This window comes from Peromyscus leucopus, chromosome 1 (genome assembly GCF_004664715.2).
Source record: "Peromyscus leucopus breed LL Stock chromosome 1, UCI_PerLeu_2.1, whole genome shotgun sequence".
Classification (NCBI taxonomy): Eukaryota; Metazoa; Chordata; class Mammalia; order Rodentia; family Cricetidae; genus Peromyscus; species Peromyscus leucopus.
Window position 1 is genome coordinate 101,002,588 of NC_051063.1, and position 27,185 is coordinate 101,029,772.

Consider the following 27,185-nt stretch of genomic DNA (forward strand, 5'->3'; position numbering starts at 1 on the left):
TTTATACTTATGTGTGCTTTGTGTGTGCTTTGTGTGTGTGTGTGTGTGTGTGTGTGTGTGTGTGTGTGTGTGTGTGTAACTTGACTCTCATGTAATTTTCATTGTATAATATACATTTTAATAACTATAGCTGGGCTGTTACACATTGCTTGAAAGTATTAACTTTTAAAAACATTTTTTCAATTTTCTTTATTCTACAACCTCCATTCACAGTCACTTTAACCTCCTTTCCCCCAATTAAATATTGTACAATTCAAAATTTAAATGATACCAAGGAACATTAATCTTTCTTTACCTGGTTTACTCAACTTAACACAATGAATTCTGTGTCATTCACAATGACACACAGGGTAATATTTTCTATTCTAAGCCTGGATAACATTAAATTTGTTCGGATACATTATTTTCTTTATCAATTTCTCTGTAGTGAAAACCTGGTACTTTTAGGTCATTGCTGTTGTGAATACCACTGTAGAAAAATGGAAGTAAAAATAACTTTTTGAGATCTAAATTTCTTTACTGCCAATGTCAATTAAGAAGTGGAATTTGCCGGGCGCTGGTGGCGCACTCCTTTAATCCCAGCACTCGGGAGGCAGATCCAGGTGGATCTCTGTGAGTTCGAAGCCAGCCTGGGCTATAGAGAGAGATCCAGTAAAGGCACAAAGCTACACAGAGAAACCCTGTCTCAAAAAACAAAAAAAAAAAAAAAAAAAAGAAGTGGAATTTATGGAACAAATTGATAGACATATTGATAATTTGTTGAGGAATTTATAGACATCATTACAAATGTATTTGGGGTATTCTATTTAAAATTAATACAAATATAAAATGATTAATATTTTTCTAAAGATGTCTGACCCACAATATATGATAAGACCATAAAATCAAATATTATGGTATTACTCGAATTGATATAGTTGTTCAGCGTTAACAGATACACTTCTGTAGTTCATTTTATTTGGGTAGAAATAAAAACAAACTCCATCAAAACAAAAGAGTTTACAATGTATGGAAAAGAAACGCTGTCCTGACAGATGCCTGTACCCTATAGAATTACATTTCTGTTAGGAACATGAATAAAACATCACAAGAAGGAAAGATTCATGCTTCCACTGATGTATGGAAAAAGCTTCACAGAAAATGGTGCAATTTTTTCTCATACTTTAGACTATCTAAAAAATTTTTAGAGGAAGCCACATTTTTAGTAAGAAAGTCAAAATCATGTTCAATGTTTTAAACAAAGTTGTGGCAAGATGATAGGACATTTGATAAAACTAATACTTAAAAGGAAAAGATTTAGGCATGGTGAGAGCCAGCCCTGTCAAGGAAAGATGGTCCAAAGGTGAAAACTGGACACTGAGCACCACCTCCTCAAGGTTGTGTGTTTGTGATCCCCATAAACAGATGACAGCTCCCCAAATATTAACATAATGAGGCACAGAACAAATTTCTAAAATTCTAAAAGAACAAATTCTCCAACTAGTATAGAATTATTTATATGCATGTGTGTGTAGGCTAATTATTAAAAACAGGTAGAAATGTTTGAAGCAAGCTTAAACTAAGATACAGACCTGTCTTGGTTGTGTGTTTTTATTCTATCTTAATTAAATAGGCAAGCTAAGAGCATATCTTTTGTTTTGTTTCTTAATTGTGCAACATATGTTTGCTCTACTTTTATTATAGCAAAATAATTTGGGAAATCCTTGTAATTTTTGTCTACTATATCTCTTTTGTTATTAATTAAAATTTTCATTTATTTTACATACCAACCACAGTTTCCCCTCCCTCCTATCCTCCCTTTCCCTCCTGTCCCCTACAACCCCTCTACCTCACTTCCAATCCACTTCTCCTCCTTCTCCATTCAAAAAGGGGCAGACCTCCCATGGACATAAACAAAGCATGGCTTATCTTCTTGGGGCAGAACCAAGCCTCCCACCCCTGACCCCCCAACCCCTACCTCCACCTTCCACCCCACCCCACCCAACTGCCCCATATAAAGGCTAGGCAAGGCAACCCAGCATGGGGAATAGATTCCCAAAAGCCAGCTCAAGTGCCAGGAACAGGTCCTGATCTCACTGCTAGGAGCCCCACAAACAGACCAAGCTACACAACTGTCACATATACACAGAGAGAGGGCCTAGGTTGGTCCAAAACAGGCTCCCTAGCTGTTGGTCTAGAGTCCATGAGCTCAGATCAGCGGTCTTTGTGGGTTCTCCTGTCAGGACCTTGACTTCCCTGGTCTTACAATCTCTCCTCCCTTTCTTCAGCAGGAACTCAGGAGCTTGGCATAGTGCTTGGCTGTGGATCTTTGCATCTATTTCCATCAGTTACTGGATGAAGGCATCTCTGATGACAATTAGGGAGGTTACCCAATCTGATTACTGGCAAAGGCCAGTTCAAGCACCTGCTCCACTATGGCTAGAAATCTTAGCTGGGGTCATTCTTGTGGATTATTGAGACTCTAGCTGGCACTAGGTTTCTCCCAACCCTGAAATTCCTCCATCCCAATCAAGACATCTCTTTCACTACTCTCCCGCTCCATCCAGCCCCCAACCTACCCTACTCTTGTCCACCCATTCTCCCTTGTCCCAGCTCCCAGTTTACACAGACGTTATCTTCTGTTTCCCCTTCCCAGGGAAATTCACAAATCCCTCTTTGGGCCTTCATTGTTACCTAGCCTCTCTGGGGCTGTGGATTGTAGTTGTCCTTTATAGTACAGCTAATATCCACTGATGAGTGAGTACATACCATGTTTGTCTTTCTAGGTCTGAGTTACCTCACTCAAGATGATTTTTTTTCTAATTCTGTTCATTTGCCTGCAAATTTCATGATGTCATTGTTTTTTACAGCCGAGTAATTACTCCATTGTATAAATATACCAAGTTTTCCTTATCCATTCTTCAGTTAAGGGGCATCTAGGTTGTTCCAGGTTCCAACTATTGTAAATAATGCTGTTATGAACTTAGTTGAGCATCCTTTGGGTATATGGCCAAGATTAGTATAGCTGGGTCTTGGGGTAGATTGATTGCCATTCTTCTGAGAAACCACCATATCTACTTCTGAATTGGCTGTCCAAGTGTATTCTCTCACCACATCCACTCCAATATAAGCTGTCATTAGTGTTTTCAATCTTAGCCATTCTGACAGGTGTAAGATGGTACCTCAGAGTTGTTTTGATTTGTATTTCCCTGATGACTGAGGATATTGAACAATTCAAGTGTATTTTAGCCACTTGAGATTTTTTTTGTTGAGAATTCTCTGGTTAAATCTGTACTCCATTTTTAAATTGGATCATTTGGTATTTCAATGTCTAGTTTCTTGAGTTCTTTATGTATTTTGGAAATCAGGCCTCTGTCGGGTGTGGAGTTGTTGAAGACCTTTACCCATTCTATAGACTGCATTTTTTATTTTTTTGTATTGACAGTGTCCTTTGCCTTACAGAAGCTTTTCACTTTCAAGTTGTCTCATTTATTAATTGTTGATCTCAGTGTCTGTGCTACTGGTGCTATATTCAGGAATTAGTCTCCTCTGCCAATGCATTCAAGGCTACTTCCCACTTTCTCTTCTATCAGAAACAATGTAACTGGTTTTATGTTGAGATCCTTGATCCACTTGGACTTGAGTTTTGTTCAGGACAATAGATATGGATCTATTTGCATTCTTCTACATGCCAACACCCAGTTAAGCCAACACCATTTGTTAAAGATGCTTCCTTTTTTCCATTGAGTAATTTTGGCTTCTTTTAGACTGTCTAATTTTACAAGCATAATAACTTAGATTTATAGCTGAAAAAAACATTGCATTTTTCACTGATATTTTAACTGGATCTCTGTTGAGAGAATACATAAATATACTTGAGGGTTAGTTTTCATTTTTATTTTATTTAGAAGTTGAGATTTATCATGAGGGTAAAACCAACACAGGTGAATGTAAAATTTCTTACTATTTAAAAATATTAGCTGGGTGATGGTGGCTTACATCTTTAATCCCAGCACTTGGAGGCAGAAGCAGGTGGATCTTTGAAAGTTTGAGGCCAGCCTGAAATACAGAATGAGTTCCAGAAAAGTCAGAGTTACATAGAGAGAAACCCTGTCTCAAACACACACACAGACACACACACACACACACACACACACACACACACAGACACACACACACACACACAGACACACACACACACACACTGTTGAACTAGTTCAAAAAATTTCAATCATTAAACTCTTGAGAAAGTTTTTAATTTCACAAACATAGAAATCTTTTCTTCTAGCGAGATTCTATTTACTTTGAAACCTTAAATTATTTTTCTAATTGCAATGATTTAGTAGAATTCATAGTGAAAAATAGCATGTATGCTAACTCATAAACATGAACAACCAAATAATTGTATGCATGCATGCTCTTCTCTGTAGTTAATATGGGAGACAAATATATGCAGAAGGCCAGGAACAAACTAGTGTTTTCATTGTTGTTGTTGTTTTGTTTTCTATTTTGATTGCATTATTTTATGAATATATGTATTTTGTCCACAAACAAATAATAAAGACACAGCTAAATATTTGCCTCAAAATATACAGTTTATAATTTGGGCCAATTATGCTCTCCTATATGTGAAAAATTATCAAATGAAAAATACCATGATATTCAGAAAAGGCAAAAAAAAACTCATTCAGAGAAGAGTTACATAAAAATAGAGAAAAAAAGTGAAGTAAATTTTACATTGATGAGTAGTTTAAAAATCTGATAATGATAGTACATGCCAAAAAATTCAATTTCTATTAATACTTCTAACTTCTGATATATAATTGTTTATGTTATTAAAAGATACATTAGTTTAAACAGTCCAGGTCTGTCATGGTTATTTGAACCTTGGAAGAAGGGAAAGGCCCAGATGTCACACTAGAGAGGAGAATTCTCCTGAGGGTCAGAACAAATGAGTGACAGAGCACTGTCCTATTTTAGGACTGAGCAGACTCCCAGCAGACTCTCATGATCTAAATCCCATGAGCCCATGGGTGTTGCTGATCATGCATAAAACTCCCAGGCTTCCTGGCATCCCTCAACAGGAGCACTGAAAGGTCTGTGTTGAGATAACAGGTTTTTCTGATGATAAACAACAAAGGACCATGTATGTATCTTGCTATTTAGGGAAATTATATCATATTTTGTTTTCCTCCAAACAACTGGTAGACATTACTAAAAATTATAGCATTGGAAATTCATGTGATTGACAAAATCTTTCCAAAGATATTTTCAATCTCCTAACAATGTCTGCTTTCTCTGTCACAAACTCCAGTTGCTCTGGGTTTTCTTTGACTGGTTTCCCTGGTTTAGAGATTTATTACCTCTGGATCTCTGTCCCCTTTTCCATCATCTATGTGACAGTGTTCCTGGGAAACTGCATGGTGTTGCATGTGATCCGGACTGAGCCAAGCCTGCACCAGCCCATGTTCTATTTCCTGGCCATGTTAGCCCTCACAGATCTGTGCATGGGGCTGTCCACTATCAACACAGTCCTGGGTATCCTTTGGGGCTTCATTCAAGAGATCAGCCTTGATGCCTGCATTGCACAGTCTTATTTCATTCATGGTTTGTCCTGCATGGAGTCCTCTGTCCTTCTTGCCATGTCCTTTGACCGCTACATTGCCATTTGCAACCCTCTACGCTATTCCTCTATCCTAACCAATGACAAAATAGTGAAAATTGGAGTGGCCATCTTATGTAGGAGTTCTATGCTCATTCCTCCAGTCATCATCCGCCTGAAGTTCTTAAATTACTGCCGGCCTCATTTCCTCTCTCACTCTTTCTGCCTGCACCAAGACTTAATTCGAATGGCATGTTCAGATATCTGCTTCAACAGCTTCTATGCTCTGGTTCTGGTAATTTGCACCCTATTGTTGGATGCTGTGCTCATTCTTGCCTCCTATGTGATGATCCTATGCACAGTTCTATCCATTGCTTCCCAGGAGGAGAGAATCAAGTCCTTGCAGACTTGTGTATCTCACATCTCTGCTGTTTTGGTTTTCTACATCCCCATCATTGGTCTGACCATGGTTCACCGCTTTGGGAAGCACCTCTCTCCACTGGTTCATGTCCTCATGGGCAGCATCTACATCCTTTTCCCACCCTTGATAAACCCCATTATATACAGTATCAAGACTCAACAGATACGAATAAGAATCCAGAGACTGTTTTCCTTGAATAGAACCTAAGTCCTCAGGGCCATAGTGATTGTGTTTAAAAGTAAAGAAGTACATTCACAAAGGAGGACTGTCATGACCTGAAACTTGACTAATGAATTCATCTTTTGTTGACAATTTACATTTTACAGATACTTCCTCCTACTTTTTACCACAGCCAGCATGAATCATTGGCATTTACTTACATAACATTTATAGCCATTATATAAATCAGAATGTGAACTCATAATGTGCTGACAATTATATTAGTAGAAGAGTTTGTTTTAATTCATGATGAGTTTTACTAGTAAATTTCTTCCCATATTGTGGCCAGTGGGTTTAGGATGCATTTATTCTTGCTATTCAGTGAAAAGTAAATTTTTATGAATATATGACTTTATGAAATTACTAAATTATCTTTTTTTCACTCTTACTACTCCAATGAACATACTCATTTAGCATGTGTAATCTCTGCTTCACAGTTTATTCAAATGACATTGTAATGAGTGAGTGTCATGAAGAGGTTGGGATGTTAAAATAACATTTATGTTATTTTTAATTATGTATATTTGTGTGGTAAGGATATGCTCACATGAGTACAGGTGCCTGCTGACACCAGCATCATCAGGTCTCCCCGAAGCTGGAGTTACAGTAGGTTGTAAGTAGCTGGACATGCCTGTTCATAGCTGAGCCATCTCTCCATTTTGAGAGAATGGCCATTTTAATCAGCTGATATATAACACAAAAAACCCAATAAATACCTTGCGGTTGATGTGTCTCCATTCACATATCTGCCTCAATCTATCATACGAATAGTAAGAAGGCCGGAAATATCAGCCCATGCTTAAATTATAGTAAGTAGCAGAGTAGAACAGATAGACATTTGTAATTATCATATTTACCAGTATGTAATAGTGACATAATAGTGACTGTGAAAGGAGGAAGATTTGAATGACATGAAAGAATTTATCTTTAATTCATATCTTTGTCTCATTTCATTTAAAATTTGTATATTTCAATCAAGTGCCCTGATTATTTTTCATTTAAATGTTTATAAGATATTAACTTAGTATATACATCTCAATGTTCTGATGTATATACTCTTAAAGTATTTATATGTTTCTAATGTAATATATCCAGCAGTGTTTTGATATAGATAGCATTTTATTTTGTATAATTTGATTTTGAAATACCAAAGGAATGAAAAAATGTCAGATTTTAGGGAATATTTTGTGATGAGTTTCACATGCATTGTTTTATTATCAGGCAAATCCTGGTTATTTCCTAACTTCCATTGTCCTTGTCTAAAAGAATTGTTAAATGTATAGTTGACCAATGTAAAATATCTAGAAAAGACACTGGAGAGATGGCTCAGAAGTTAAGAGTACTTGCCACACTTGCAGCTGACCTGGGTTTTCTTTCCTCACTGACACAATGCCTCACATCTTTTAACTCCAGTTCTTGAGCTTCCAATGTTATATTCTGGCCTCCGTGGGCACCATCCATGTATGTGGTACCCTTATATATATGTAAGCAAACACTCTTATAATACAATAATATTCAAATAAACAAGCAAACAAACAAATAAATAAAATATATGGTATATAAAAGAAAAGTTACAAAAGACCCTACTTGTGTAAATTTCATTCAAATATTATTAACAGATTGTACTTAATTTAACTGATCTTTAGTGGTGTGTTTATTGTGGCATAATCATCAACAGTAATTCATCCTTGTTCGATGGAATTCATATTGTGGTGAACTTTGAAAGATACTTATAGTGATGTAGCCACTACAAAAATGAAAATATAGTACATTATACTAGTGTTATAAACCTCCTTGCAGGTGATTTTGGTTCATTAGCTTCCACAAACTCAAGTTTCTGACCAACAGGTATCTCATTTCTATCCTGTGGATTTCTCATTTTGAATCACCATATAAATGTAATCAGACTAGCTGTCTTTATTTACATAAATTATTTTTTATTCAATTGCACTTTGAGATTTTTCTTAATATTCCCGTTTATTGTTTCATGTTTTAAAAATTCAATTTTCTCTTAATATTCCATTGTGCTAGTAAAGAAAAACCATTTCCGTTCACATGCCAATCTATATTTGATTTCCCACCCTTGATAAACCCCATTATATACAGTATCAAGACTCAACAGATACGAATAAGAATCCAGAGACTGTTTTCCTTGAATAGAACCTAAGTCCTCAGGGCCATAGTGATTGTGTTTAAAAGTAAAGAAGTACACTCACAAAGGAGGACTGTCATGACCTGAAACTTGACTAATGAATTCATCTTTTGTAGACAATTTGCATTTTACAAATACTTCCTCCTACTTTTTAACCACAGCCAGCATGAATCATTGGCATTGACTTACATAACATTTATGGCCATTATATAAATCAGAATGTGAACTCATAATGTGCTGACAATTATATTAGTAGAAGAGTTTGTTTTAATTCATGATGAGTTTTACTAGTAAATTTCTTCCCATATTGTGGCCAACGGGTTTAGGATGCATTTATTCTTGCTGTGAAATGTGATTTCAATAAAGATATGCTTTAATTTTCCCCCTATATATTCATATATTTGGAGAGGTAGATCCACAGGATTCAATGTGAGCTTATTCTGATTTTCGTATCTTTTCTATTATGAATACTACAACTACCATCCTAATATGTAGAGAACTGCGTGCAGCCGCGCCTCAAAGATGGCACTGGCTTCCGCCTTCCACCCTCCCGACGGTGAGTGCTCTCTGTGATAAACAACTCCTTATTTGGCTAAGGCTGAGGATTTGGCTTGCTTCCACGCACCTGGACCTATCCGCAGTACCCACGTGGCAGATTGGGGTTGGCTGACCAGAAGCTATTTAGGTTGTGGGTTGGCTTTTCCTGGGGTCAGAAGTCAGAAGGTTGTTTCAAGGTTCCTGAATAAACTGCTTGGAGAAGAGCCTGGTGTTGCGTCTTCCTTGCTGGTCGAGGTGGACGCGACACTAATTATTAACAAAATTCCCTTTAAAATTGCCATTAGCTAATATTTATCACATTCCCACTGTATACCAAGCTCCTTATCATATACTCAATGAGAAATTCTCTGGGATGATTCATAAGTATTTAATTTCTGGAAGAGATGGAAATAAATGGATTGTAAATGCTAATAAACATTAGGGCGTTAATTTGTTTTCAAAGTAACATGTTTACAAATACTTAACAGGTATTCAGTATAATAGGAAGAATTTCAAGTAGTATATTGATGCAAATGTATATGTTCATATAAAACACTATTTATTGGATCTTTCTTTACTCAGCCAAGTTATACAAGAGTCTTCAACAGTAATGTGTTCACTTAATATTCAAACATAAAATGTAGACATTTCTGTTTTCTATTGTGGAGTTTCCTTTGCTGTGTTTCCTGCCAATTGTTGTCTACACTGCTGACCTACTTAAAGTTCAGTTAATGCAACTGAATAGAAAGGAAGCAATCTGTTTGCTGTAGCATAACTGACACTAGGCAAATTACTTCTCCCTCAATCAGAAGTTGGCTATCTACGCTAGAGGATTGCTTCCCTCTGTGGGTCTCAGCCTACTGCACTCATGCTCATTCTTCATCACTGTCAGTAAAACGTGAGTTGTTGAGTCTGTGAGGTTTGGTGGAGCAAAAGGGAGTCTTTTGACTAAGTTTTATGTTGATGGACTCCAACAGGAGAATCTCATCTCACATCTTTAGAGTTTTTTTCTTTCTTCATGATTTCATCTGGTTGTTTTCTCTTGGTTTGACTCAGAGACATATTCTCAGGTCTTATTATTCTAAAACCCTGAAACCTGACTTACCTTCTCCTCTCTGACATTTGTGTTCAGCACCCTTGTTTAAAGAGTCATTTCTCAATGTCTGCATAAACAATAGCTACTATTGGCAACTTCAGAGGAAGCTATTGCCATGATCTGTGTTTTGTCTAAGTGCTGTGATGGACTGTATGGTCCCTTTATATCTTGTGAAAGAGGAGACTACCAGAGATTCTTGTCCTTTTTCTTTGACACAGCATGCTAGATGATCCTTTTACTCCATCACTGCTCCAGCATATCTTGGGAGTACATGTATGGGACAGATCCTCAGACATCCATTTGGGAAAAGAGTGTTACTATCTCTTGCTGTTAGCTTCCTCTCAGGAGACATTGTGTTGATGCATTTTTATACAATGACAATTTCAATTAGACCCAAAATCATGTAATTGAAATCAAGACCCTGAAGATGACATCAAGAATATCTCTAAGCCAAAATACCTTTGTAACTCAAATAATAGTTCACATTCTCTCAGCTTTGATAACAACCAAGAATGGAAGGGTCCAATAAGAATTCTGATCCTGATAGTACAAGTCAGGGATCCCAGTCAGGGTAAGCACGGAGGGCCTGAGAATCAGCCACTAAGGTGGAACATCCTGAGTCAGCGCCCTTAGGCTTAGGACTTCTGATTCAGACCTTGAGGACTGCCTGAGTGTCTTCCTCTTATGTTTTGCTCTCTCCTAATATATTTATATTTTCCTCCTGATAGCCACATTCCTGAGGTAAAACCTGTCCTTCCTTAATGGAAATCAAAACAGGAAAGTTCTTTTCTCCTAGAGTGAGGAATTGGTTTATGATCATTTGCAACTGTTCCTTTAGATCTGGAAGGTTTGGTAGAATGTGCCTGTACATATGAAGGAGATTAAAAAGAAAACTGAAAGCATTAGGACCCCAGTACTACAAGCATTAAGACTCATAACTGAAAAAAAAAAGAAGCCCTGACAAATCATTATAAGAAAAAGGGTCTCTAATAATGCTATTGAGTTTATTTTGTGTTGCCTGGGTGTGGAGTCTATTCTTAATGATGGTTTGTATACCTAGTAAGGCTTTGTTAGAGAAAAAATAATTTTTCCTTTGCAAGCTCTTAGTAATTGTAGATGGTTTCTGGTTTAGGACTGAGGGCTTGTGTTCACTTCCATTTCAATGCTGGGACCCCTTCTGGCCCAGAAACATGAAGGCCCTATTATGCTGCCACAGTCTCTGTGAGTATATGTGCACATCAATCTTACTATGTTTAGGAGGTTTTGTTTCCTCGGTGTCCTCTACCCACTCTGGCTCTTACAGTCTTTCTACCTCATCTTCCCCAGGGTTCCCTGAATCCTGAGGGGACACATTTGATGGAGATATACTATTTAAAACTGACGGTTTCAATGTCTCTTTCTCTGCACATTGTCCAGCTGTGGGTTTCTGTATTTGTTCTCATCTACCGTAGGAGCAATCTTCTCTGAGGAAGGCTGATTAAGACATCGATTTTGAGTATTGCGGAATGTCATTAGGAGACATTTTATTGCCACATTCCTTTAGCGGAACAGTAGTGTCAGGTATGGGTTCATATCATGGAGTGGGCCTTATATCAGGCATATATTAGTTAGTTATTCTCCCAAGCTTTGTGCCACTATTCCACCAGCACATGTTGTAAGCAGGTCACCATTGTAGACTGAAGGGTTTGTAAGTTGGGTTGGTGTTTACCTTTCTACTTTGGTAGCATCCCAGTACCATGAAGAGTACAGTAGGGGTGAAGGCTCTAGTTTGGCACCAGCTCAACTTCTCCATTTTCAGTGATTTGTGTGGATGTTGTTTTCAGCAATAGAATCTTGCCCTCAGTTTGTGGAGAGCAACCAACAGCTTTGGAAAAAACCTAAGTTGCTTGAGTATTCTGATTGACCCCTTTGGTCTTATTTTATTTTATTAATTTTGAGGACTCTCATTCTTTTATTGAAAATAATTTTTTTCTTTTTCTTTTATTTTATTTTACAATACAATCCAGTTCTACATATCAGCCATGGATTCCCTTGTTCTTCCCCCTCCCGCCCCTCTCCCCTTCCCCCCCAGCCCCACCCCCTTTCCCACCTCTTCCAGGGCAAAGCCTCCCCCTAGGACTGAGATCAACCTGGTAGACTCAGTCCAGGCAGGTCCAGTCCCCTCCTCCCAGGTGGAGCCAAGCAACCCTGCATAAGCCCCAGGTTTGAAACAGCCAACTCATGCAATGAGCACAGGAACCAGTCCCACTGCCTGGATGCCTCCCAAACAGATCAAGCCAATCAACTGTCTCACCCATTCAGAGGGCCTGATCCAGTTGGGGGCCCCTCAGCCATTGGTTCATAGTTCATGTGTTTCCATTTGTTTGGCTATTTGCCCCTGTGCTTTATTCAACCTTGGTTTCAACAATTCTCACTCATATAAACCCTCCTCTTTCTTTGCTAATTAGACTCCCAGAGCTCCACCCGGGGCCTAGTCATGGATCTCTGCATCCAGATCCCTCAGTCATTGGATGGGGTTTATAGCATGGCAATTAGGGTATTTGGCCATCCCATCACCAGAGTAGGTCAGTTCTGGCTGTCTCACGACCATTGCCAGTAGTCTATTGTGGGGGTATCTTTGTGGATTCCTGTGGGCCTCTCTAGCACTTTGCTTCTTCCTATTCTCATGTGGTCTTCATTTATCATGGTCTCCTATTCCTTGTTCTCCCTCTCTGTTCTTGATCCAGCTGGGATCTCCCGCTTCCCCAAGCTCTCTTTCCCTCGACCCTCGCCCTTCATTACCCCCACTCATGTCCAGGCTGTTCATGTAGATCTCAGCCATTTCTCTGTCATTGCAGTGTCTTTCTTGGGGTCCTGTTTTCCAGATAGCCTCCCTGGTGATGTGAGTAGCAGTCCAGTCATCCTTGTTCCACATCTAGTATCCTCCTATGAGTGAGTACATACCATATTTGTCTTTCTGAGTCTGGGTCACCTCACTCAGGATGATTTTTTCTAGATCCATCCATTTGCCTGCAAACCTCATGATGTCATTGTTTTTCTGTGCTGAGTAGTATTCCACTGTGTATATGTACTACATTTTATTTATCCATTCTTCAGTTGAAGGGCATCTAGGTTGTTTCTAGGTTTTGGCTATGTCAAACAATGCTGATATGAATATAGCTGAGCAAGTGCTCTTATGGTATGATTGAGTATTCCTTGGATATATGCCCAAGAGTGGTATAGCTGGATCTTGGGGGAGATTGATTCCCAATTTTCTAAGAAAGCACCATATTGATTTCCAAAGTGGTTGTACAAGCTTGCATTCCCACCAGCAGTGGAGGAGAGTTCCCCTAGCTCCACATCCTCTCCAACATAAGCTGTCTTCAGTGTTTTTGATCTTAGCCATTCTGACAGGCGTAAGGTGGTATCTCAGAGTTGTTTTGATTTGCATTTCCCTGATGATTAGGGATGTTGAGCAATTCCTTAAATGTCTTTCAGCCATTTGAATTTCCTCTGTTGAGAGTTCTCTGTTTAGTTCTAAAGCCCTTTTCCTAATTGGACTGTTGGGCATTTTGGAGATATCATGATCCCTGACTTCAAGCTCTACTATAGAGCTACAGTAATAAAAACAGCTTGGTATTGGCATAAAAACCGACATGTGGACCAATAGAATTGAATTGAAGACCCTGACATTAATCTGCACACCTATGAACATATAATTTTTGACAAAGAAGCCAAAAGTATACAATGGAAAAAAGAAAGCATCTTCAACAAATGGTGCTGGCATAACTGGATATCAACATGTAGAAGGCTGCAAATAGATCCGTATCTGTCACCGTGCACAAAACTTAAGTCCAAGTGGATCAAGGACCTCAACATAAATCCAACTACTCTGAACCTGCTAGAAGAGAAGGTAGGAAGTAGTCTTGAATGCATTGGCATAGGAAATCACTTCCTAAATATAACACCAGTAGCACAGACGTTGAGAGAAACAATTAATCAATGGGACCTCTTGAAACTGAGAAGCTTTTGTAGAGCAAAGGATATGGTCAACAAGGCAAAGCGACAGTCTACAGAATGGGAAAAGGTCTTCACCAATCCCACATCTGACAGAGGGCTGATATCCAGAATATATAAGGAACTCAAAATATTGAAAATAATTTTTAATATAATATATTCTGATAAAAATTTCCCCTCTTTCAACTCCTCCAAGATCTTCCCACCTTCCCTTCCATCCAAATCCACAGTTTTTCCTTTTCTCTCATTAGAAAATAAACAGGTATCTAAAAAAATAAAATAAGCTAAAACCCAAACACACAAACCTAAATAGGAAAAACCAAACAAATAAGACAAGACAGTCAATGGAAAAGTGTGCAAGAAACACATATATCCATGGAGACACACACCTTCACACACAGAAATCCCATAATAACACAAAACTAGAACTCTTACTATACACAAAAGATCAGGTTTAATCAGAGAATTCTCAAAAGAGGAAAAACAAATGGCTGGGAAGGCCTTAAAGAAGTCTTCAACATCCATAGTCTTCAGGAAAGTTAAGTTTTCTCCAAAACAGTCTCACTAGGGAAACAAACTACTCTTAACAGTAGGCTGCATGAGCAACAGTAGATGGGCAACAGCAAACTGACTCAGTGGCATCGTTGGTGATTCCTCGTCTCAGAATTCTGCATCAGGGCTTTCTCCCTTTCCAAAAATTAACTTATTAATTTTAAATTTTAAAATAAATTTCATTTATATATTTTTTGCTTCTCTCTTTTTACCCTAAGGTCCTTTGCATATATATTATGGCTTCCAGTTTAGTGTTTTATGGGATTCCTAAGTGTGTAAACCAGTGGGTTTCTGATTCTTATGCCTTCTTTGGGCTCTTTTCCTTCTGTTTGTTCATTTTGTGCAATTCTGATTTGATAGTTTTTGTTTCATCCTATTTTATTTTATTATTTTTCTTTAGAAGTCTGTTTTCTAATGAGAGACAGAAAGGGAATGGATCTGGATGAGAGGGGAAATGGAGGAAACTGGGAGGAGTAGAGGAAGGGGAAACTGAAATCAAGATATATTATGTGAGGCATAAAATTTATTTTCAATAAAAGGAAAAAAGACAATTGAAGAAAAATTAGAAAATAAGTAATCTTTTTGTATGTACTGAATTGAATCTTCATTTCTATTAGAAAGTCATATAACAACAACAAAATAGGGATGGGAGAGCCAGGGTCATCTGAGCACAGATGCTTCCTGACTTTTGATGAGGTCAGTTTTGCCCAATGAATTCATTGTAAGCTCAAACTATTATTTTGTAAAATGTCTTAATCATTCTGACCTACATAACCACAGCAGCATAGCTTAACTCACTCCAAGTGTGCTTCAACCTTTCTTTAGTGAACTGTGGGACAAAATCACCTAGCACAAAACTCATTTTATAAGGAAATGTTCAATTGTCCCATTTGACTTATCAAATTTTGAACTGAAAGTAAACCCCACTGCCCAAAGACTAACAATTGACAAATGTGGTTTCACATAACTAAAACATTTCTGTACAGCAGAGGGCATCATCATTCAAGTTAGAAGCCAGCCAACATAATGGGAAAAGTATTTGCCAACTGCATGCCTGAAAGAGGATTGGCATCTACAATATACAAAGTACTTAGAACAGGAAACACTAAGAAATATTTAAGTTCAGTATTGAATTTATTCCTGGCAGTGCAGAATTAACAGATGGATGTGTTTCAACATGGAAGATTAGAATATGTATACCATACCTTTGACACCTATTCAGGATTTCAATGGACAAGTCCTATGAGTTCTGAAAAGGCTAACTCTGTAATTACACACCTATTAGAAGTTCTGGTCATCATGGAAATACCTGTACAAACTAAGACTGACAATGCTCCAGCATATGTCTCAAATAAAATGAGACCTTTTTTTGTTTATTACAATATAAAGCATATTACAGGTATACTACACAATCCCACAGGCCAAGCAGTCATAAAAAGATCCAATTGAACTTTAAAGGGTATGCTAAATAAACAGAAAGAGGTAACAATGACCCCTAGAAATAGATTACATAATGCTTTATTAACCTTGAATTTTCTCAATGCTGGTGAGAAAGGGACAACAGCTGTGGAGAGACACTGGACAATAGAAAAGACTCCTGAGCTAAACCAACCAGTTTACTTCAAAGATGTGTTGACCTTGGAATGGACAACAGGATATATCCTACGTTGGGGAAGGGGTTTTGCTTTTGTTTCTGCAGGAGAAGAAAAGCTATGGATACCAACAAAATTAATAAAGATTTGCTTCAAACAGGAGAAACCTCTTGAGGAGGAGAAGTAAAAGCTTATCTACCAATGTGACAACTCTACAAGTTGTAGAAAAATTTAACAAACAAGGGTCAGTGCAGGGTTCTGTTTTTTGTCTTTACAGGACAGTAGAAATACCCATCTTCAAGAATTCATAAGGCCTTGGACAGCTAAATGTCTACTGCATAAAGGAAGGATCTATTGGTACGAGTATACTCTACAGGGTAATATTTCACTGCCTAACATCAATGTCTCTTTAACTCTAGAAGAGTTGTGGTCCTGATTCAATTATAAATCAAGCTAGCTTTGGAGTTGGAATGTGACTCTCTCTTTCTCTAAGCCCAAGTACATTGCTGAAAGAAAAATTAGGAGATTCTGTCTTATATTGGATGAGTCAACTGGTGTGAGATAGAAGAAAACCAATAATCTAGGGACCATTGTTGTCAAGATTCTATTTCTTTCCACACTTGTCCTTGCTGTCTGAGAATCCCTTCTCAACCCAGCATAAATTCAGACTTTCTATTTTGATATTAATAGTGTTTAAATTTTCCACAGTGAAAAATAATTCTTTGCAATAGCAATATCTGAAGTCTCCAGAAGGAAGATCAGGCCCCAAAACAATGAGTCTATTCTGTCCAGGAAGTTACCATAGTACTTAAGAAAATTACCCAATGATCAACCTTGGACTGAATTCTTCAGGATAGTTCCAAGATGAGATGGTCTGTCATACTACACTTCTAGCCAGAATCTCAGACCCATTAATCTGAGACTGGCTGCAGACTCTACAGCTAGTCCTATTGAGACCTAGCTATCTAAGCTTTCTTACAGGACCCACAGAGATACCATTTCCCCCTAAATGGCTGGGAGCAATTCTAAGAAAACAACACCCCCTTCCAAAGGTTTCATTTTTCTCAGGGTTATGGATGGATGGTTATAGGGTTAGGAGTGGAACAATAAAATTTAGACTCAGTATTCTTCTTTAGAAAAGAAAAAAGGGAATGGATAGGTATAGTATATTAAGGTAGATTATTATATCTACTACTGATTTAGCACATTATCAGCCTTGGATAATTTGCACTGATACAGATTCTTGTATATTTGATACAAATGTAAACTATTCTTATGTTCCTATTTAAGATAATTTATATATTTATACAAATACAAAACTATATTTGTTATGTTATATATATATATATATATTTCTACTGTTTGAAATAGAAAATTATATTTGTCATACTGTATGTACATTCTACTTCTGTTTAGGATATTTTGTATATTGATACATATTAAGGGTACTGTTGTCATATTGCATATTGCACTATATATTTCTACCTCTGTTTAAGATATTTTGTGTATTGTCACAATTTTGAGGTCACTGTCCTTATATGGTACAACTGCTTACAGACTGTTTACCTTGTTAATGTGTAAACTTAGCCCTTAGTTTATTTAGGTAGATAAGACTTACAGAACTATAGTCACTGATGCTTGTCATTTCTGTAGTTATGTTAGTTGGGCTCTCCAGAATTACAGAAACATATGTTATATGGATACATAATCTTCAAACACTTCATAGGCCTAGAGAATATGATATTTAAATGTTTTGATAACTTAGAATTCTGTTGATGTGAGACATGATTGCTCCTGACAGCACAGATCTGATCCCGAGAGAATGTTGGGCTTCTAAGACATTTCCATTTGGAAGTTTGTCTTCTTCTTGGCACAAAATGGCCTGCTGGGCAAAGAACTGCCCTTGCCTTGACTGCTGACAGTATGAATGCTGTCCTTTTTGGATGAGCAGGATACAAGGAAAAGTGACTACTTACCTTTGAAAGGTAAGATGGCCTTTCAAAATTCCTGATTCTGAAAATGGTCTGTCAGATATTCTAGGCCTGTAGCAAAATTGGATGCCCAAAGATGCTGAGAAACTTTAAGTGACTGTCTAGGCTGCTGACTGTCTCTGTCTATTCTTGGAAGAATTTTAGAAATTGCTTGCTTGCATTTTCCATTGTCTCAGGTATTATTATGTCCCTTCTCAGGTCTTTGATGGAGTTGAAGACTAGATAGTTACAGTTACAATCTTCTTGTATCTTAGCTAGAACATATTAAGTACTAGAGTTAAAAACTTCAGGATAGGACAGCTATTGGGGTAATCTCGGTAATTTGCCATTGATCTGGACATTTCTGGACATTTGGTATGTCTTTCTTGTTTGATGTTGTTCTTGTTGGCTGTAGTTCCATTTTTGTTTATGTTATTACCCCTTGTTTTTCCTGGACAATGCTTGATAATTATTCTTATTGTATATAGTTTGCATTAAGTTTAGAACCTTCTTATTTAGACAAAAAGGGGAAATGTGGTGGTATTTGCTCTGCCTATGACCTTGGCCTATAGGGCCTGAAGGAGGTGGAGCTTCTTGCCCTTGTATGTGACCTCTTAAAAGAAAAGGGAGAAGGCTCATGAGCCCCTTCTCCTTGCTGCCTGCTTCCTGGTATGATCGAACTGCCAGGTGGATTCGCTCCCAGTCAAATCAGAGGATAACTTCAGCTGTCTATTCCATTCTCTATTCGTGAGTGTATTTCCTCAATATACCCTAATAAATTTCCCTAATACTCCTTAAGCGGACTCCCATGGATTTATTGCATTCCAGGATTCTTATATATTCATATATATTTATTTTTCAGTAACCTCAGCTATCAGAGAAAGACAAACTGAAACTACTTTCAGATTTCACTTACCCCAATCAGAAGGGCTAAAAATAATTTAACAAATGACATCATGGTCTGTTTTTCCCCCCTCAGATTTTTACTTGCTGATAGTTATATATGTGTTTCACTTGGGGCAGAATGTGTCAAAACTGTTAAGAAAGGAACTTATTAATTATGTACATAGTTACCATTTGTATTTATGTGTGATTGTGCTTGTGCATGTATATGTGTGTGCATGGGTGTGTGCCTTGACTCTCATGTAATTTTTATTGTATAATATACATTTTAATAACTATAGCTAGTATGTTACACATTGCTCAAAAGTTTTAACTTCTAAAACATTTTTCAAATTTCTTTATTCTACAACCTCCATCCACAGCCACTTTAATCTCCTTTCTCCAAAAGTAAATATTATACAATTCAAAATTTAAATGATAGCAAGAAACATTTATCTTTCTTTACCTGGCTTACTCAACTTAGCACAATGAATTAATTGTTTCATTCACGATGACACACAGGGCAATATTTTCTATTCTAAGCCTGGATAACATTAAATTTGCTGGGATACATTATTTTCTTTACCAATTTCTCTGTAGTGAAAACCTGGTACTTTCATGTCATTGCTGTTGTGAATACCACTGCAGAAAAATGGAAGTAAAAATAACTCTTTGAGATCTAAATTTCTTTACTGATAATAACAATTAAGTGAAATTTATGGAACAAATGGATAAAAATACTATTAATTCTTTGAGGAATTTGTAGACATCATTACAAATGTATTTGGGGTATTCTTTTTTTATTTAAAAAAATTGCAACATTTATTTTTCAATCCCCTGAAAGTGTAAAACGGCTTACAAAATCAAGGGAAATATTTTACATGTCAAGACATACATGCTGGATATGAGTTATATGGATATGGATATAGAAGCACCAGAACTCTTAAAAGTGTACAAAACTTGTCTGAACACAGAAGATATGTCTCTTATGAACTACTACATTCAGTTTGTGGGAAGAAACGGTACCACAAGGTCAGTAATATTCAAGAAGTATCTGAACTGCTTCCAGCTTTTAACGAAATAGCAAATACTGCTTTTTGATTTTTATACGAACCACCTACATTTTAGGTTTCAATTTGAAGTGTTGCCTCATCCCATGACAGGTAGCATGAGAACTACTTTTGGTTATGATGCATTTTAAGCTATTCCATATATGTCGCATATGATAGGCATTTAGTGTCCTAATAAAGTAATTAGGACTTTTCAAATATTCTGCTACAATTGCAGGCAACGGTTGTTATTATGAAGTTGGAAGTAACAGAATTTCTTGGTTTACAAATCAAAGCTATGATAACAAAGAATTCCTCTTCTAAGACCACGTGGTCAATGAAGGTGGCAAAGCAGACCAATGTCTTCATCACCCAAACTGTGCTAGCCCAGCTGTCTTGGATGACCTGATGAGGTTGAGGAAGGGACTTTACCTGGTTCTCCGGTCCTCTCCCACCCTCTAGGGTTACTCTAAATAGCTTATACAAAATCATATAATTCACACTAACACAAACTCTAGAAGATGAACCCAAAATGACACCTACATTAATGTTCATTTTCAATGTATTAAAAAAATTGTTGTGCTTTTCACAAATCTGATAAAAATTTTCATGTGAAATATTTTATTTCTTGGTTTCCTTGGAAGGAAAAAATAAAGACTACGAAAAGAAGTACACTGGAAGTCAGACTGTAAGATAACATTACACATACAACTAGCCAAAAATCTCTTTAATTTAAAGGATACTGTCATCACATGCCAGGTATTTATACAGAGACATATGTACGAACAAAATTTCCTCCCTAAAAGTCATGTGTTTTTCCATGATAGTTTTACAGCAACCAGAATAGAAATCAATGCCTTTACATATGATAGGCATTACCCACTGAATATGCTTTTAGAATTAAAATTGCCACTCAAGTCTAAACATTGCACTTTTAGGGAACTGTGCTTAAAAAAATAGCTCAGCGATTTGTTCAGTATGAGGACTATTTACAAAGGTAGCCATTTATGTTAGCAATAAATAATCCTGGAATCGATAGAGACGATCTGGCTCATGCACACCCTGGCTGGCCGCATGCTACTAAAATATGTACACAGAGCGGCTGCTTCCCAGCTCTCCTTCAGGGTCAAAGTGCGTTCCTCTCCTCTCCACACTCCCTTCAGTCTTGCTTCTGGGGGATGCATCCTTCCATCTCGACCACCTCAGGCCATCCTTCGTACTTGTTTGTATCCTTATTGTTCTTTATGTGCTGTTCAAAGGGGCTTTTTGTCTTAATGCCCTTCCCACCACAGAAGACTCAGTTATCTTGAAAATCAAGGCTGGTGATGGACATACTACCCAGCTCAGCAATGAGCCTTCACGCCTCATCAGTAAGTTTGGTTGCTCCACTGTCGTATGTTGCCATTAACACGACTGTTCCATCTGGTATGTTCTTCAGAAACTCAATGAACGGTGCCACATCTCCTCCCCGCATGTCAAAATATTTGGTGTCTAGCACCTCCCGTTTTTCCATTTACCAAGGCAACATTTATTCCTCTTCCAACATTGTTCTTAACACCACTCATCAAATCGTTGTTTTCTAGGCAGATCTTGGGCCCCAAGACATTGGCAGCTCCACTGGCCATTTTAAAAGCAAAATGCTTCTCAGGGCATGCTTTTGAGATTCCACATTTGTACCTGGGAGGCTTCGTAGAGCGAGTGGCTGGGTCCAGCACAGATTGAGCAAATAGATTTCCTAAGCTTGCATCCATTTTAATTTCAAATACTTGAGAAATAACATAAAATGTCAATACAAATACTGCGGCAGCCACCACCAACTTTGCAGCTCCTGCTACCCTCATTTTCACTTTTTCAATCTATGGCACTTCTCAGAAATAAGGTCAGTTTCAGAGGGTAGTCCATGATTATCACAGTGGGAAGCAGATAGGCTGGGGCACTGGCAGAGAACTTTACATCCTGAGCCGAAGGCAACAGGCAGAGAACAAGAGTATTTGGGGTATTCTATTTAAAATCAGAATAAATATATAATGATTCATAATTTATAAGGATGTCTGATCCAGAAAATATGATAAGACTTTATAATCAAATATTATGGCAGTACTCTCATTGATATAGTTGTTCAGTATCACAGATAGACTTCTGTTGTTCATTTTATTTGGATAGGAGTAAATACAAATTCAACCAAAACAAAAGAGTTTATAATGCAAGGAAGAGTCACACTATCCTGACAGATGCCTGCACCCTATAGAATTATTTTTATGTTATAAACATGAATAAAACATCACAAGAAGGGTCCACTGGTATATGGAAAAAGCTTCACAGAAAACCATGGGATTTTCTCTCAAAATCTATCAACTTTATGATCATAGTAACTCAGTTTTATAGCTGAAAAAAACATTACACTAGTCACTGATATTTTGACTGGATCTCTGTTAAGAGACTATATAAATAATATACTTGATTGTTAGTTTTCACTGTTATTGTATTTAAAAGCTGTCCTCTCTCAAAGGTACTATCTAGATAGTGAGCTTTATCCTGAGGATAAAACCAACCCAGGTTAATGTAAGATTTAAAAATTTATTACTATTTAAAAATATTGGCTTGGTGATGGTGGCTTATATCTTTAACCCAGATGTCACACCAGAGAGAAGAATTCTCCTAGGGTAAGAACAAATGAGTGACAGAGCACTGTCCTATTTTAGGACTGAGCAGACTCCCAACAGACTCTCCCATGATCTAAATCCCATGAGCCCATGGGTGTTGCTGATCATGCATAAAACTCCCAGGCTTCTTGGCTTCCCTCAACAGGAGCACTGAAAGGTCTGTGTTGAGACAACAGGTTTTTCTGATGATAAACAACAAAGGACCATGTATGTATCTTGCTATTTAGGGAAATTATATCATATTTTGTTTTCCCCCAAACAGCTGGTAGACATTACTAAAAATTATAGCATTGGAAATTCATGTGATTGACAAAATCTTTCCAAAGATATTTTCAATCTCCTAACAATGTCTGCTTTCTCTGTCATAAACTCCAGTAGCTCTGGGTTTTCTTTGACTGGTTTCCCTGGTTTAGAGATTTATTACCTCTGGATCTCTGTCCCCATCTCCATCATCTATATGACAGTGTTCCTGGGAAACTGCATGGTGTTGCATGTGATCCGGACTGAGCCAAGCCTGCACCAGCCCATGTTCTATTTCCTGGCCATGTTAGCCCTCACAGATCTGTGCATGGGGCTGTCCACTATCAACACAGTCCTGGGTATCCTTTGGGGCTTCATTCAAGAGATCAGCCTTGATGCCTGCATTGCACAGTCTTATTTCATTCATGGTTTGTCCTTCATGGAGTCCTCTGTCCTCCTTGCCATGTCCTTTGACCGCTACATTGCCATTTGCAACCCTCTACGCTATTCCTCTATCCTAACCAATGACAAAATAGTGAAAATTGGAGTGGCCATCTTATGTAGGAGCTCTATGCTCATTCCTCCAGTCATCATCCGCCTGAAGTTCTTAAATTATTGCCGGCCTCATTTCCTCTCTCACTCTTTCTGCCTGCACCAAGACTTAATTCGAATGGCCTGTGGAGACATCCGTTTCAATAGCATCTATGGTCTAGCCTTGGTAATTAGCAACCTGTTGCTGGATTCAGTACTCATATTAATGTCATATATTATGATTCTGCACACAGTTCTATCCATTGCTTCCCAGGAGGAGAGAATCAAGTCCTTGCAGACTTGTGTATCTCACATCTCTGCTGTTTTGGTTTTCTACATCCCCATCATTGGTCTGACCATGGTTCACCGCTTTGGGAAGCACCTCTCTCCACTGGTTCATGTCCTCATGGGCAACATCTACATCCTTTTCCCACCCTTGATGAACCCCATTATCTACAGTATCAAGACTCAACAGATACGAGCAAGGATTCAGAGATTGTTCCTGAAGGGAACCTAGGATCTTAAATCTGCTGTGAATATATATTTGAAAGTCAACTTGAAGATTTACAAAGGGTGAAGTTCAGTAAGTAACTGTGTTAACTGCTGTTTAATGATGTTTTACATGTTGTAAATTTTCTCCTTTCCTTTTCTCATAGCTGTTTTTAAGCCAGTGAAAATGACTTTGATAGCGCTGTAGTTAACTTCACAAACTAGAATATGCAAAGGAAATACACTCAGAATCATCTTTTTAACCTGTTTTTAACTTTTAAAACTTGAACTAAACATTTATATTACTTCAACTTTTCTTTATGTATCAAGTTGATTTACTCATAAATTCCATATCTTATGTGGTCACTTGCACATGTGTACTTCCTTTTACATTCATTAGGAAACTGATATTTTTTGGTTTATAGCCTTTGATGATTATTATAGATCAGTCACTATCTTAATCTATTTTTGTTCATCTAAGCAACATATTAATGGAATAAATGAAATCCCAATTATTTCAGCCACTTAGCACATAGTAAATGAGCAGCCTGTGAAACTGGACTGTTTAGTCACTTAACCGTTGTTAAATAAACAAAAGAAGCAATTTCATTGCTGTGCTGTCCAACACTCCACAACTTCACAGGTCACCACCCTATAGATGGTAACAGAGATACTCATGACCATATGAATAAAGACTAACATAGGAAGACCATATAAATCATGCAAAAATATTCTTTGATTCATATTTTCTCTTTCTTAAATCTCCAGTAATAGTTACAACATTGCTGTGACTATGTAACAGAAATTACCTACTAACTTAACATCTCCTTAAAAACTCTGAGGTAGATATTATTCTTTATTCTTTAAATGGACTTTCAACCAGCCACATCAAATTTTAGGGTGCATTGTATGAAAAGAGTTGGATATATTTTATGCTTTGTTTATTTTCAAGTCACATGACCGTGCTTTCCTGCCTCCCTTGTGGGCTTCTTTTAGTTCAAACTGGTCTGACAGTTGCTATAAAACATTGAACAATAAGCAGAAGTTGACAAACACCAAAATGAACCACATATAAGGTAGGTAACATCCCTTTGTTAATGTAACCTTCCTTAAGATATTCATATTATTTACAATAAAAACATTATAAACTGGTATGTTCAACATTCATCCAATAATTTAAAGCACAATTATTGAGGTACAATCACAAAGAACCTTATTATTATAAAATGTAGATATAAAACTTGATGAGTATGTTGGAAACTATTTACCACCATGAACCTATTACCATAGCCGTATCAGAGTTTCCCACATGTGATTGCACTCCCTCAAATTCACAGCCACACTTATTTCTAGCTTACAGTTTCAGTGTTAATAAGGTCACGTAAATTACATAATACCAGTTTAGCTTTTTCTTCATCCTTTATTTCACTTACAACAATGTTCCTCAGATAGTTAACAAAAGCTATTGGGATCCAGCCCCTCAATAGCCTTCACCCAGCGTTCCAGAAAAGACGCAACTGGTGGTGGATTAATTGGAGAGATACTCTAATAAATCTACGTACACAAAATTCTTAATTCCTTCATCTTAGTTCTGCGCCATCTGGCTCTTCCTCATCTTCCATCTTATCCTTCTAGTTCTTCATCTAGCTTTCCAGTAAAATTGTCCTTTTAGTCTCTGAGGTTTACAATTATATATCCATGCAATGGCAATGCTCTGGCTAAGGCAAGGTCACCAGCCTTGAATTCCCTCAGGGTCAAAAGGAGAGGCAATAAGATCCACACAAAAGAACAGTAGTTGTCAGCCATCACCTGCAACCCAAAAGGAAAGTGACTAATGGGGAATAGAATAAACTGAGGGCTAAATTCGGTTAATATCTGAGCAAGGGGATTTTTATGTACTCAACTATATTCTTAGAAGTGGTTAGTTAGTGTTAGGAGTCTATCAGTGACAAGTGAAAATAAAACTGCCTTACTTTCCTTTGGCCCCTTATCTGTCCAAGCTATCTTGGTTTCTGCTGGTTTTCTGGCAGGGCGGGGGTGTGCATTCCATGACTGGGCAGCCTGAGTCAGCTTCACGTACCTGTAAGTAGAAACCCTTTAGTTTTGAATTAATAGTTAAAGGTAGATCTAAAACTAGATAAGACTTTGGAAAGGGAGAAAGTTAAACTTAATTATCACATCCACCAGGCCTTCTCAAACAGATAATCTGGGTGCTTAAGTTTGTTCTTACAGAGTACAGAGGCATCTTTGATAAGATACTTTCATCCATCTGTAGATGGTCCTGGCCGGATGCTGCCAATGACAATAATTACAGGGAGGCTTGAACTGTGGTTCTGACTGTGCATAGTTGTCAGCACAGAAGGTTATCTAAAAATTCCATTCGGAGAGGGGAAATGGTACCCAGTAAATGATGGAAAAGCTACAATAGCACATGAGGAATTCATAAAAGGAGACAGCTAATAATCAAAAGCTAATATTACCAAGACTTCTTGAGCCTTGGCCTCATCCTCTGGAAGAGTTCTTAACTCCTCTAGGTATAGCTTTGTGATAATCAGCTGAATTCCTACTTCTTATATTTTTTTGTGACTTGCAGCAGATAGTTATGACAATCTCTTATTAACTGAAAGCTCTGATTTTAAATATTTATAGCTTTACAAATATTATTGAAAACAGCCTCATAAAAGAAGACAATTACATTCTTTGTAATAAAATGTACAAAACAGACTTCTTAGAAACATAACTTATAATTCTTAGCCTTAATCTTCAGAGCAATGCTAAGGATAGTAAATCATAAATCTCAACATCTCTATATAAAACCATTAAGAAAAGTAGTTTAAAGTTACTCAAAAATAATGATGAGACAATTTGCTCTGAAATTAACATTTCTGCTACAGTTGATATTGTATTTTACTGCATAGCTATTTCCTTATTACTCTTGTACCTTTTAATGTTTTTCATGTTACAAGTAAGAATTTTAAAGTTGTTCAGAAACTTGTGAACAGAAAACAATTTGGGACAATTATATTTTAGCATACATTACTGTAGCTAGAGTTTTCCTGCCTTGCCCACAGTCAGGACAAATCTTTGTCACCCGCCAGTCCCACAGCTGCTCAGACCCAACGAAGTAAACACAGAGACTTATATTGCTTACAAACTGTATGGCCATGGCAGGCTTCTTGCTAACTATTTTTATAGCTTAAATTAATCCATTTCCA

At 37.4% G+C, this 27,185-nt stretch overlaps 2 protein-coding genes and 1 pseudogene across 2 annotated transcripts; 2 read left to right on the top strand and 1 right to left on the bottom strand.

The window, feature by feature from the left end:
- Nucleotides 1-5,264: 5,264 nt before the first annotated feature.
- On the top strand, nt 5,265-6,209 carry LOC114706576 (olfactory receptor 51V1-like). Its single transcript, XM_028889030.1, has one exon. It carries the CDS (start codon nt 5,265-5,267, stop codon nt 6,207-6,209), a length of 945 nt encoding a protein of 314 aa, XP_028744863.1.
- A 14,874-nt stretch (nt 6,210-21,083) lies between these two features.
- Nucleotides 21,084-21,888, bottom strand: LOC114706611 (annotated as a pseudogene).
- Nucleotides 21,889-23,056: 1,168 nt separating this feature from the next.
- Nucleotides 23,057-23,998, top strand: LOC114706714 (olfactory receptor 51V1-like). Its single transcript, XM_028889204.1, has one exon. It carries the CDS (start codon nt 23,057-23,059, stop codon nt 23,996-23,998), a length of 942 nt encoding a protein of 313 aa, XP_028745037.1.
- Nucleotides 23,999-27,185: the final 3,187 nt, after the last annotated feature.

What these genes read in the sequence shown, in the direction of transcription:
- LOC114706576 (XM_028889030.1), top strand. Translation starts at nt 5,265, where the DNA reads ATGTCTGCTTTCTCTGTCACAAACTCCAGTTGCTCTGGGTTTTCTTTG.
- LOC114706714 (XM_028889204.1), top strand. Translation starts at nt 23,057, where the DNA reads ATGTCTGCTTTCTCTGTCATAAACTCCAGTAGCTCTGGGTTTTCTTTG.